The sequence below is a fragment of the Vollenhovia emeryi genome, unplaced genomic scaffold (assembly GCF_000949405.1).
Source record: "Vollenhovia emeryi isolate VEMERY1.0 unplaced genomic scaffold, V.emery_V1.0 DF939147.1, whole genome shotgun sequence".
Classification (NCBI taxonomy): domain Eukaryota; kingdom Metazoa; phylum Arthropoda; class Insecta; order Hymenoptera; family Formicidae; genus Vollenhovia; species Vollenhovia emeryi.
In genome coordinates, this window is record NW_011967219.1 from 2,259,221 (window position 1) to 2,270,149 (window position 10,929).

Genomic DNA, 10,929 nt, shown 5'->3' on the forward strand with positions numbered 1-10,929 from the left:
GACGCTTTAGGCTTACTCTCGGTGAATCAAAATGCCATGATTGATGACATGAGGCACCGAGAGTAAGCCTAAGAGCTGAAGTAGGAGTAAGAAATAAAATGGATTTATTTCCTTACTCCTACTCCTTACTCCAGCTTACTCCATGTATTGTAGACCAGCCTTCATACCTTGTGCATAAATGATTTCAAGTCGATTTTGTAAATATAATTTTAACTTGTTATTTCATTTAGCTATCCTGTATATCAAAGAGGCAATCCACAACTAAGGGTTTTTCTACCTAACTTCTGGATGAAACTAATCGCGCCTAAAAGGAAGCAGCCACCAAACATTGTCACGTTTTGTTGTTCCATGCAAATGACAGAACATGACGTAAAGAATTACTTGGAGAAGATTTACAATATTGATATAGTCGAAGTGAGGACAAAAATAGCTACTGGTAAATTCGTGAGGGAACGACTACGCAATTGCATCATTAAAGAGGACGACAAGAAATTTGCCTACGTTGTGCTGGTTAGATCGCAATCTGTTCTCTGGTTTATCTTCAAAAAACGATTTAGAAATTCATTAAAATCAATCCTGTCCATTTTTTTGCAGCCAAAGACCCAGTCGTTCGAGTTTCCCAACATGTTTCAGGAAGTAACAGATGAACTTGAAAAAGAAAGTGTGAATATGGCTAAGAAGGATATAGAGGACTTCTTGGAACCCAACAAAGCACCTGGATTGCCTGGTTGGTTTAGGATCTAGTGTGTACATATTTAAGTATTTGAACATTTATAAACAATAAAACCAGTTGTTAATATTCCTGAGATTATTTATCTTACTGAGCAACCACAATTTTAAAATTAAGTGAAAGATTTAATATAATATTTAAATTATATCTATGATATTTTATATAATTTATATATTTTAATGAGAATATTCTTAAAAGTCGCCAGCAGTAATTAACATCAGTGATTTTTATTGGCCGTATATACATGGCAATTTTAATAATACAGAAAATTTATTGCGAAAAACATTACCCCAACCGGGGTTTGAACGTGGACCTCCCTTCCCTCTAGGCGGGCGTCTCAACCAATTCGACCACCGAGGCATATAAAAAAATATATACACATTTACAGTATGATTTTCATGATTATTAAAACTCCAGTTCTGAGTACTGATGAAACCTCTTTAAATAATACAATGTCTTTAGCTAGAAACGTATCGGAGGTAACTGATCCGCGCACAAACGTATATAATTACTGATTTCATTAACTGATGAAGATTTATGGTTACTTAAAAGATATCAAATTCATCGGAAACTTTTAATATATTCACAACATATATTACCAAAACTGAAAGATGGAAAGAGATTTCATAATGGTAGGCGCATCACTTTGTTATTCAATTAATTTATGCAAGTATATAAATTTTTAACGTATAATAAACCGTATAAAATAACTTTTCTTATCATTTGCTGTTTCCAAGAAATTAGTTGTCTAATATTTAAGGTTTTTACGGTGTTTTACCGCGGTGAATAAATTATATCATTAGGTTTGGCTCCCAGATTAGAACCATGGTTGTTCTTGGTTTAGAATCCGACGTTTCTTGAGCATTTCAGTTTACTTCTCTTGTTTCTCATCCTGACATGAATTGAAATGTCCGCGAAACATTGGATGCTAAATCAAGAACAACATAGCTCCAATCTGGAAGTCAAATCCAACAATAAATTACATGTTTGCATTGCCAATTATTTTCCTTACTGTTTTATAAATATTATTCAGAACAAGTTATAAAATGTTTTTATCAGACCAACAAATGTCATTTTAATTGTAACATGATTTACTGTCCTGCATATAATATTAATTTACTGAAATATATTGCTTTGTTGAGGTTTATCTGGTATGTCGATTAAAGGCAATATCGATTAAACAACGCGATTCGTAAGTATCAAAAACATGGCGTTGAACGTGGCCACGGAAAGCAAACGAGCTGCGAGCTCAAATCCCTACGCCGTTTATGGCAGGTAAATGAAATTCGTGACAATCAAATACAACTACGCTGCTCGAGATGATTAAAAGACTACATGTATAATTAGAACACGATATCCAACAAGAGAATTTCTCTTCAGGCACCTATCGTCAGCGAATGTTTGAAAAGCTCATTCCGAAACTATCTTGAATTCGCATTTTCGAGAAAATTGAGATTATTCGAGTTTATCGTGTGTTCTCTATAACTTCTTTACGCGAAATTTAATTGTTCCTTCTTCAAAAATCTAATGAATTTTCAAATTAATAAAATTCGTATGGCTCAAATGTGATAAACATAAATTTGAAGGAATAAAGAAATAAGAGCCGTGACAGGGTGTTAGTGTTTAAATATTTCATTCTAAATTTTTCTTTCTAAATAATTCATTCTAAATATTTCATTCTAAAAATCTAATGAATTTTCTATAGCTTTCTAGCGTAAAATACTTTTCCTCATTAATATAAAAGTGATAATTGAAGAAATCTACTGTTTTTCAAAATTCTTACGAATTTTCTATAGCTTTTAAATGCTAGATTTATTTCTTTGCGGAAAAATTAATTAATTTCTTCATCGACGATTACCTTAAAATTATTATTCTATGAATTCATATGCTTTTCCATCTTTAAATAATTTTTAAGTATATAAAAGTGTATCTTCAGTTGCTAATAAATACAGTAGCTCTTTTAATCGCTAGCTTTGACATATATGTAGGACAATTACGCAAGAAAATAATCTCTCCATTCTTCAGAGCAACGTGAAAATTAATGCCGATTGATTCTTTCAACAGCGATTAAAAAATTGATGGTATGATTACAGAGTACCGTCGGTCGGGATGGATCGGACGAGAATTACGTTTTGCACAGATGTGGACAAGTCTGTGATCGTACACAATTTCGAGAAACGCGGCTGGACGCAGGTTGGTCCGGAGGATGATTGGAACTTTTATTGGTAATAAAAAATTGCAATATATTACACAAAATTTGTAGATTTTACTTAGGATTATTGTGGCATTTTATTATTTATCGTAGGGCTGTTACGCAATCCTGCAGGAGTATCTTCAGTGTCGAAACTGGATATAGAATGGATGATAATCAGTAAGACCTTCCAATCGGAGAGATATTGATTATATTATCGATAATAAAATTTAATCTCAATTTAAACATTTACTTCCAAAACATTTTAAACGGGTATGTTTTAAGAATGGAGGCTGTTATATAATTTCAAGTTTTCTAGTACATACAATCTCTTTTAGAGATATTTATTATACGCATCTGATTAAAATTAATATATATATTTTTTAATGAAGATAACGTTACAGAAATTTTCTTAGAAATTCAAGGAATTTTGGAAAAGAAAGTAAAATTTATTTATGTTAGAATCATCAATCACTTCCCAAATCACTATGAACTCACGCGTAAGGATCTCTTAGTGAAGAACATCAAGCGATACCGAAAGGACTTGGAGAGAGAGGGAAATCCTTTGGCGGAGCGCGCGGAGGGTCCGGGCAAATATCTGTACCTCGATTTTATACCCGTCACTTTCATCTTACCCGCGGGTGAGAAAACAGTCACAAAAGGTGGCATTCGAGTAGTAACATTAGACTGTTTATTGCGATAAATAGTACCACATACTTCAGTGGTCGAATTAGTGAGGCAACCGCCTAGTAAAAAGGAGGTTTATACCCTGGCTGAAGTAATATTTTTCGCAATAAATTTATAATAAAATTATTTAGACATTAACGCTGGTATTCATAGTCAGATCTTATATTCAAGATCGTTTTGAATTTGTCTAAAGATGTTGCATGCAGCATTTTATTGGCTACGGAGTATAATCTGAAGAGGATCTTAAGACGATCTTAAATATAAAATCTGACTATGAGTAGCGCTTTAACACCCGGTTTTAGCTCTCTTATTCCTTCGCATTCCTTACGGAAAAAACACTCCAGTTTTGAGTTTTTTCCGTAAGGGATCTGTGATTTGTATTCGTATTACGTGGACTTGTGTCATATCACAGATTATAACATGTTTGTGGAAGAATATCGCAAATCCCCGCAGAGCACCTGGATCATGAAGCCGTGTGGCAAATCGCAGGGCGCTGGAATATTTCTCATCAACAAGCTGAGTAAGCTGAAAAAATGGTCACGCGAAGCGAAGACACCATTCAATCCAAACTTGACAAAAGAGTCATATGTCATATCCAGGTACTTAAATAATCGAAGACATTTCGATTGTGATCCTTCGCGAGAATCTCGCGATAGAGATAATTTATCAACAGTCAAAACTCAGTTGGTTTCTTTTCTCTTGGTCATTTTTATCACGGCAGATATATTGACAATCCGCTCCTGATCGGCAGCAAGAAATTCGATCTCCGATTATACGTCCTCATCACGTCATTTCGGCCGCTCAAAGCATATCTCTTTAAATTAGGATTCTGCCGTTTCTGCACTGTCAAATACGACACCAGCGTTCAAGAGCTCGATAACATGTACGTGCATCTGACGAATGTGTCCGTACAAAAGCACGGCGTACGTACACCTATCAAATTATTCACGTTGGTGCTTTCTTCGATTAATACCTTTTGTTTCTTTGTCTACCTTCATGAAAAAATTATCTGAGAATTGTTGGTAGAAGAATGGCATCTCACAGTTCACACATACGTTTCTCATCTCTCTGTTTGCTTTACTTTGACAAATAAATTCGAAAAATAATCTTTGCCAAATTAGACTACTAAAAGTATGAAAAATATAGAAATAAGAACACTCAACGCAAATACGCAAGTTTTTGAGAAGGTTTGAACCAAATTCAACTCTTCCCTGATAGAAATAGTTTGCTGAAAACACTGAATCGATGTGAAAAGTGAAATAAAAATTACTGAAAAATTACCGAATGTATCTCGAAATAAATATTTCTTATAAAATTCAAGGCAATACTGCAAAACGTAAGGAAAATTAAAGCAACTGTTGAAAAATAATACAAAAATTATAAAATATTTTAGATTTATGAAGTTTGCTAAATGTGTAACTATATATATTACTTTTTAATGAAAATAATTTTTCACTGAAATATTATTGAAATGGTGATGAAATAATAATAAAACGAAGTCAATTAAGGAAGATTTCCAAGTGTATTACAATAAAATTTTATACTTTCAGTAAAATGTACATATATATTTCCATCAGAGTTAGAGAGTAAGCAATTTTTATCTGGGCAGATTTATTTGAGAAAAGCCGCTTGTAAAGACAGATTTTTAATACCTTTTTAGAAGAAAATTTGTTGTTTAATCCTGGAATCTTATATTTTATTCTATTTTCACACAATCTAATCACTGGATATCTAATTTGTTAAAATACTAACTTCTAGCGACACTGCGCGAATATTCTTTGTACAATGAGAATTTTCACATACGAGAATTTCAGGACGAGTACAACAGTAAGCACGGTGGTAAGCTAAGTGTGCAGAATTTGCGTCTCTATCTGGAAAGCACGCGTGGGAAAGCGGTCACGGAGAGACTGTTCGCCAATATCTCTTGGTGTATTGTGCATTCGCTGAAAGCGGTGGCACCGGTGATGGCAAACGACCGGCACTGTTTCGAATGTTATGGATATGATATTATTATCGACAATAAATTAAAACCGTGGCTGATCGAGGTACGTTGGCTTTTTGGCCTTCATAAATTTGCCTCGGTATAAAACTTGAAATATACGAATTTTGCCTTTTTTCTTCCAGGTGAACGCCTCGCCGTCTCTCACATCCACGACTGTGAACGACAGAATCTTGAAGTATAAATTAATCGACAATATTATGTCAGTGGTTTTGCCTCCGGATGGTATGCCCGAGTAAGCGTACGATATTCGTTTCACTCCCTGGTAGAAATATTTTACTAAAAATGTAATTAAATGTTGCTGAAACGTATTTGAAAATCCCAGTTAAACCCCGTTTCATTATCATGTCATTAATATTTCAATAACAATTTCATGAAAAATCATTGTAAAAAATGTTCACTAAAAAGCAACAGTTTTTAATTAAACTCACAATAGCAAATTTTATATCTAATATTTCATAATTTTTTATTAATTTATTTTATTTTTTAACGGTATATTTTAACTGTCCTTATATTTCACAGGATTACATCGAAATCCATACGGAAAATTACGATTTTTTTCGAGAAACATTCAATAACTTTTATTTCACTTTTCATCAATTGCATACTTTCAATAAAGTATTTCTATCAGGGACTGTGTAAAAAGAATCTCAAGTTAATTTAAGAAATTAATTTGTGATTGGTCCGATCAGCGTGAAATGGAATAAATCACCTTCCCCAGAAGCTTTGGGCAACTTTGAGTTACTGCTAGACGAGGAATTGGCGGTTCAGGATGAGAGGGAGGGTTCATTGAGCAAGTATCGCGGCTCTTCTTTCAACAAATGGAAATAGACCTTGTTTTTGTATAATCGTTCGCCCCAATTTTTTCCTAAAACTTCATCTCAACCGTTTCACAGCAACGGTACTAGATAGTTGACGCGCCCGTTATTAAAAATTTGCTCTGCGTATACCAGTCGGTAGCATCTTTATATTTTCGCAGTCGGTCTTCGTGATCAGTTTTTCAGAAAATTTTCAAGAAGTCATTAATTCTTTAATTTTATCCATATTATAAATTTTAATTTATCGCAAAATGTCATTAAAATAAATATAACGCGAAGTAAATTGTTTTTTCCTATGTACATATACATATACTTGAATTATGAATTTGGAGATTGAGTCCCGAAGAGACAGTCATTATGTATTCCTGAATAAATAACGGAGTTAAAATATATTTGATATATGTATAAACCATACACCGTGTAGATACATATAAACCATGCACCATGCAGATTGCTATAAGTTTTATAACAGACGTAAATTTAAAATAAAATTATAAATAACTTAAAATATTACATTGCAAATGGCGGCTCTCCATTAATCGCAGCTGTTATTTTCTCACTGTTTAATATTGTCACGTGAGTACCCTCAATGGAATGTATTTTCACCACATTTTGAGTTATCTTAAATAATTATGTATGTTAGTAACAAATAATTTGTTGAAATTTGAAACTTATTATCAAATACAGATTAGCGTAGTGTTTAAAAGATACCTTCTGCAAACCATAATCCTCTTCAATCACGGATCTAAGCAACGGGTTCGTAGCTTTTAACAACATTATGGAAGACTTTATAGGTGTCAGCGTAGAAGAATCATATTGCGGAATAGCTGATGCATGTTTATAAGCTGTCGTGCACAGTGTTTTTAAATTTTCGAGTGAGAGAGACGTGTTCGTAGCTAAAAATTCTTTGGCGAAGATACTAAATTTCTCTTCCCAGGTCTTATATTTCTTCAGTTCCGTTAGAATCTACCAAATTGCATTTTATTCTCTTAAGAAAGTTTGTATTTATAAATAAGTAACTTGGAAATATAAAATAGACTTTTAAAACCAAATATTGTAAGAAAGAGTAATAAAATTGATACTGGTACTACCACACAAAGAAGATTAAAATATGTTTAAATGTAAGAAAGGTTAAAATAATTTCAAGCTCAAGAAACAAGTATACTTTTTCAGTATCTCCTGCTGAATAAATTTCCATAATATTGATTAAAACAATATTCTGGAAGTCTGTATTATCCAAACTTGCAACACTGTACTTTTGGTATAGTGTTCGTAATTGCTCAGGAGCACCGTCGATGAGAATAAGCCGTCCCTTAAAATTCATAGCTTCCAATCTCCTCGTTAGTTCAATTGCGATAATAGACCCGAAGGAGTACCCTACCATTATGAAATCTTTTCCAGCTGTCAGTTTTGGTAATATATGCTGTAAGAATATTGAAATCTGATGAACTTTATGTCTCTTAAATAAAAACACTTCTTTGTTCAATAGAATATAAAATTACTGATTACGTTTATAAGATGATCACTCGTTTCTGATATAATGTCTGTAGCATCGATGTTGTTTGTATAATGACACAGGGCCCTTGCTGAGAAGTTAATATTTGGCCCTAAATGACTGAATACAGTTCCACATCCGTCGATACCTGGTATGAGAAATACTTCGGTTGTAGTTTTCTGTCTTTTAGTCGAGAAATCTAAACAAGTTTCTGAAATGAAATCTTTGTCTTTTATAACACCAATTAAAAATTTCAAGTTTCGCTGCTCAATATCCAGTTTATTTACATCCTGCGTATTATCTGCACTTGCATTGGATATCTCACTGAGCTTGGTAAAAGTAAGATTTCGTATCTCTTGCGCAGAGAAAAATATGTCGAATTCGCGTTCCAGAGTTTGCTTAATTTCCACGACCATCATGGAGTCCATTCCAAGTTCGGGCAAATATAAAGTTGGACTCACATTCTTCATACTTTTGATGCCTGTAACAGAAAATATTATTCTGATTTATATCATAATGTGTTATTAATAAACTGGTATTTTACAGAGAAATGTATTAAGTATGTGTACGAGAATTAAATTTGCATTGGAGCATGTACCTAAAATATTGGCGACAGTTTCTACCAGATTCCCAAGCCCGAGAGATATCGATTTCTTTTCAGCTACGACTATGCTACTCACAACTGGTCGGCTTTGAATTAAAAAGTTATCAAGCTCGTCGAGACAGCTAGATATTTTTTGCTGCAAAGTGCCGCCGATAATCAGTTCCTTATTATCTTCCTGCATGTCAGCGACCAGACCCACGTCACCCACGGCTCCCCACTGAATTGCCAGTCCGGGTAATCCTTCCTCTACCCTTTTCTCGCACACTCTCTCCATGATGGAGTTGGCCATGCCATAATTAGTCTGTCCAGCGTTTCCTCTGCCGCAAGAAACGGAAGAGAACACTACAAAGTGCCGCAGTGTCGGGCAGATCTTTCTGGAAAGTTTGTCTAATGCCTGTGTTGCACGAGCCTTCGATTGGAAGGATTCCGTGAAAGTCTTCGCGGTTTGATTCATCAAGATGCCGTCCTTCAGCACCACTCCGAGATTGAATATCGCGTCCACCGGTGCATCCCTTTCGACAGTTTGCAAGAGGTATTCGCAATCTTTGGGATCAGCGACATTGATGTCTTTCACGATCAGCACATTTACACCGTACGACTTCCAAAGGCGAACTTTCATGCGTTGATACCCGTTTTTTATTCCAGTTCGCGATATCAGCACAACATTTCTGGCGCCTCGAAGTATCAGCCAGTTGGTTAACTCTAAACCAAATCCACCTAAACCTCCTAGTATAATGTAATTTTTATTTCTGAGACAGTAATAGCGACGATATGCAAAAATGGGCTTGTCTAAAGGTTTATCCGGTTCCTGTATATTTATAATTATCTAAAAAAATATTCATATGTTTAAAATTCATGTTATATGTGTAAAACGGCTTTCCGTTATAGGCTTCTATTGTGAATAATTCTCTGTGAGCTACTATTAATCAATACTAGCATACCTTTCCCGTATGTTTTCCACTTGCCATGTACCTAAAGGCTTCTTCGATTTCTGTTTTCTGAAAAATTTTTGCTTGAATTGGTTGGATGGTTCCATCTCTAAGACCATCGGCTACCATTTTGTGCACTAGTGATTTGTACTTGTGATTGCTACTATACAGTTGGTCGTAGAAAACGCCATGGAATGCAATACCTTTATGAAACAGAGAAATATCTAGAGGATTGTTAGAAATAAGGTCAAATTTGCCAATCTCCAGAAATTGACCATTTTGTGCTAAACAACGAACAGATGCGATTAACTTTTCATCCGACAATGAATTTAACACGATATCAACGCCGCGACCATTCGTTTCTCGCATTATCATTTGTTCAAAGCTGGTGTCCCTTGAATTTCCAATATGATTCTCCGGAATGGTCGGAAATATCTTCTTAATAAAATTCCGTTTGTCGTTTGTACCCACGGTGGTAAACACTTCACATCCTTCTTTGAGAGCGAGGTGAATGGCTGCTTGTCCAATGCCGCCAGTACCAGAGTGTATAAGTATCTTTTTGCCTTTTCTTATTTTTCCAAGAACGTACAAGGCTAAGTAAACTGTACTGTATACCGATGGAACTGTCGCCGCTGCTTCAAATGTCCATGCATCAGGTATCTTCCAGCAGAACTCTTTGTTTTTTACAATAACGTTTGCTATACAGCTAGAAAGAATAATCTTCGTTTTGTTTCAATTCTATCGTATTACACAACATGATTATCTTTTGAAGCATTATTTACTCAGTTTCACAGATTCCCATTACACGTTGCCCATCAGTATCGAATCCGACATACTCCAGTCCAAGGGGTATATTTTGATATAATCGTCCTCGAGGGTTACTTTGGGTAAAGATTTTACCAGTCGCTAACATCACGTCTTTAAAATTGATGGATGAGTAAATCACTCGCACCAAATCCTCACGACGCGACTCGACAGATAGACTGTTCTCTCTCCAACATAATGTACTTAGATCACCTAGAACCTATGAAAGAAAAATATATATACACTGCTAAAAAGAAATAGGGAACACTTTTCATACCCTAAAAATTGGGCTATTTTCAAACCACTGAAACGGCGAAAAATCATCGTAGTGGAGGCAACCTCCACGTAGTGCGCATTGGGTAACGCTGATGCCGGCGGTAAACATAATTTTTTAAGAAAATACATGGTTCGATTCGAAGTCATGTAACTCTGTCAAAAAAATGGTAGGAAAATTTAAAAATAACATTTTGTAGGTAAAATGTTGTAGATTGTGGAACTTGTATCGAATTTATCCAGAGGAATTTTTTTATTGAGCTGCAATGTGTCAAATGTACGCAATTTTAAGGAACAAAACAAGGTATTCGTTTTTAAAGCATAGAACGAGGAAGATGACCATATTTAAATAAATCGTTGACAGGATTTTAAAGTTGAAACTTCAAGCTTTAAAATTCC

The 10,929-nt window shown here is 34.6% G+C and overlaps 3 protein-coding genes across 6 annotated transcripts in view; 2 read left to right on the plus strand and 1 right to left on the minus strand.

Annotated features, from left to right (window-relative positions):
* LOC105566132 (probable 39S ribosomal protein L23, mitochondrial) overlaps positions 1-806 on the plus strand; it is a 12,449-nt gene extending 11,643 nt beyond the window's left edge. The window contains exons 4-5 of the mRNA XM_012019892.1: positions 231-510; positions 595-806. Coding sequence (XP_011875282.1) covers positions 231-510; positions 595-744 — 430 coding nt within the window. The 3' untranslated portion in view covers positions 745-806. The remainder of the gene's footprint in view (positions 1-230; positions 511-594) is intronic.
* Positions 807-958: 152 nt separating this feature from the next.
* LOC105566135 (probable tubulin polyglutamylase TTLL1) lies at positions 959-6,669 on the plus strand. 3 transcript variants are annotated; one of them, XM_012019905.1, is made up of 11 exons: positions 959-1,117; positions 1,193-1,362; positions 1,873-2,005; positions 2,824-2,955; positions 3,036-3,101; positions 3,384-3,562; positions 4,021-4,207; positions 4,330-4,531; positions 5,423-5,653; positions 5,733-5,842; positions 6,300-6,669. In XM_012019905.1, the coding sequence occupies exons 3-11, from the start codon at positions 1,938-1,940 to the stop codon at positions 6,436-6,438; spliced, it is 1,314 nt and encodes a 437-aa protein (XP_011875295.1). In that variant the 5' UTR covers positions 959-1,117; positions 1,193-1,362; positions 1,873-1,937; the 3' UTR covers positions 6,439-6,669. The 3 variants fall into 3 exon arrangements, with proteins under 3 accessions (XP_011875295.1, XP_011875294.1, XP_011875296.1); XM_012019904.1 differs by having other exon boundaries at positions 959-1,362; XM_012019906.1 differs by lacking the exons at positions 959-1,117; positions 1,193-1,362; positions 1,873-2,005 and having other exon boundaries at positions 2,870-2,955; positions 3,437-3,562.
* On the minus strand, positions 5,715-10,491 carry LOC105566134 (fatty acid synthase-like). 2 transcript variants are annotated; one of them, XM_012019902.1, is made up of 8 exons: positions 10,236-10,491; positions 9,466-10,159; positions 8,519-9,350; positions 7,935-8,401; positions 7,591-7,848; positions 7,137-7,391; positions 6,940-7,046; positions 5,715-5,779 (listed from the first exon to the last, which is right to left on the minus strand). In XM_012019902.1, the coding sequence occupies exons 1-8, from the start codon at positions 10,364-10,366 to the stop codon at positions 5,752-5,754; spliced, it is 2,772 nt and encodes a 923-aa protein (XP_011875292.1). In that variant the 5' UTR covers positions 10,367-10,491; the 3' UTR covers positions 5,715-5,751. The 2 variants fall into 2 exon arrangements, with proteins under 2 accessions (XP_011875292.1, XP_011875293.1); XM_012019903.1 differs by lacking the exon at positions 5,715-5,779 and adding an exon at positions 6,719-6,790.
* Positions 10,492-10,929: the final 438 nt, after the last annotated feature.

Coding starts and splice junctions, on each gene's coding strand:
- LOC105566135 (XM_012019904.1), top strand. CDS start 1,938: ATGGCGTTGAACGTGGCCACGGAAAGCAAACGAGCTGCGAGCTCAAAT. Junction 2,006..2,823: donor CCCTACGCCGTTTATGGCAG/GTAAATGAAATT, acceptor GTATGATTACAG/AGTACCGTCGGTCGGGATGG. Junction 4,208..4,329: donor GAGTCATATGTCATATCCAG/GTACTTAAATAA, acceptor TTATCACGGCAG/ATATATTGACAATCCGCTCC.
- LOC105566134 (XM_012019902.1), bottom strand. CDS start 10,366: ATGTTAGCGACTGGTAAAATCTTTACCCAAAGTAACCCTCGAGGACGA. Junction 8,402..8,518: donor AACTGTCGCCAATATTTTAG/GTACATGCTCCA, acceptor TTTCTGTTACAG/GCATCAAAAGTATGAAGAAT. Junction 7,849..7,934: donor CGAGTGATCATCTTATAAAC/GTAATCAGTAAT, acceptor ATATTCTTACAG/CATATATTACCAAAACTGAC.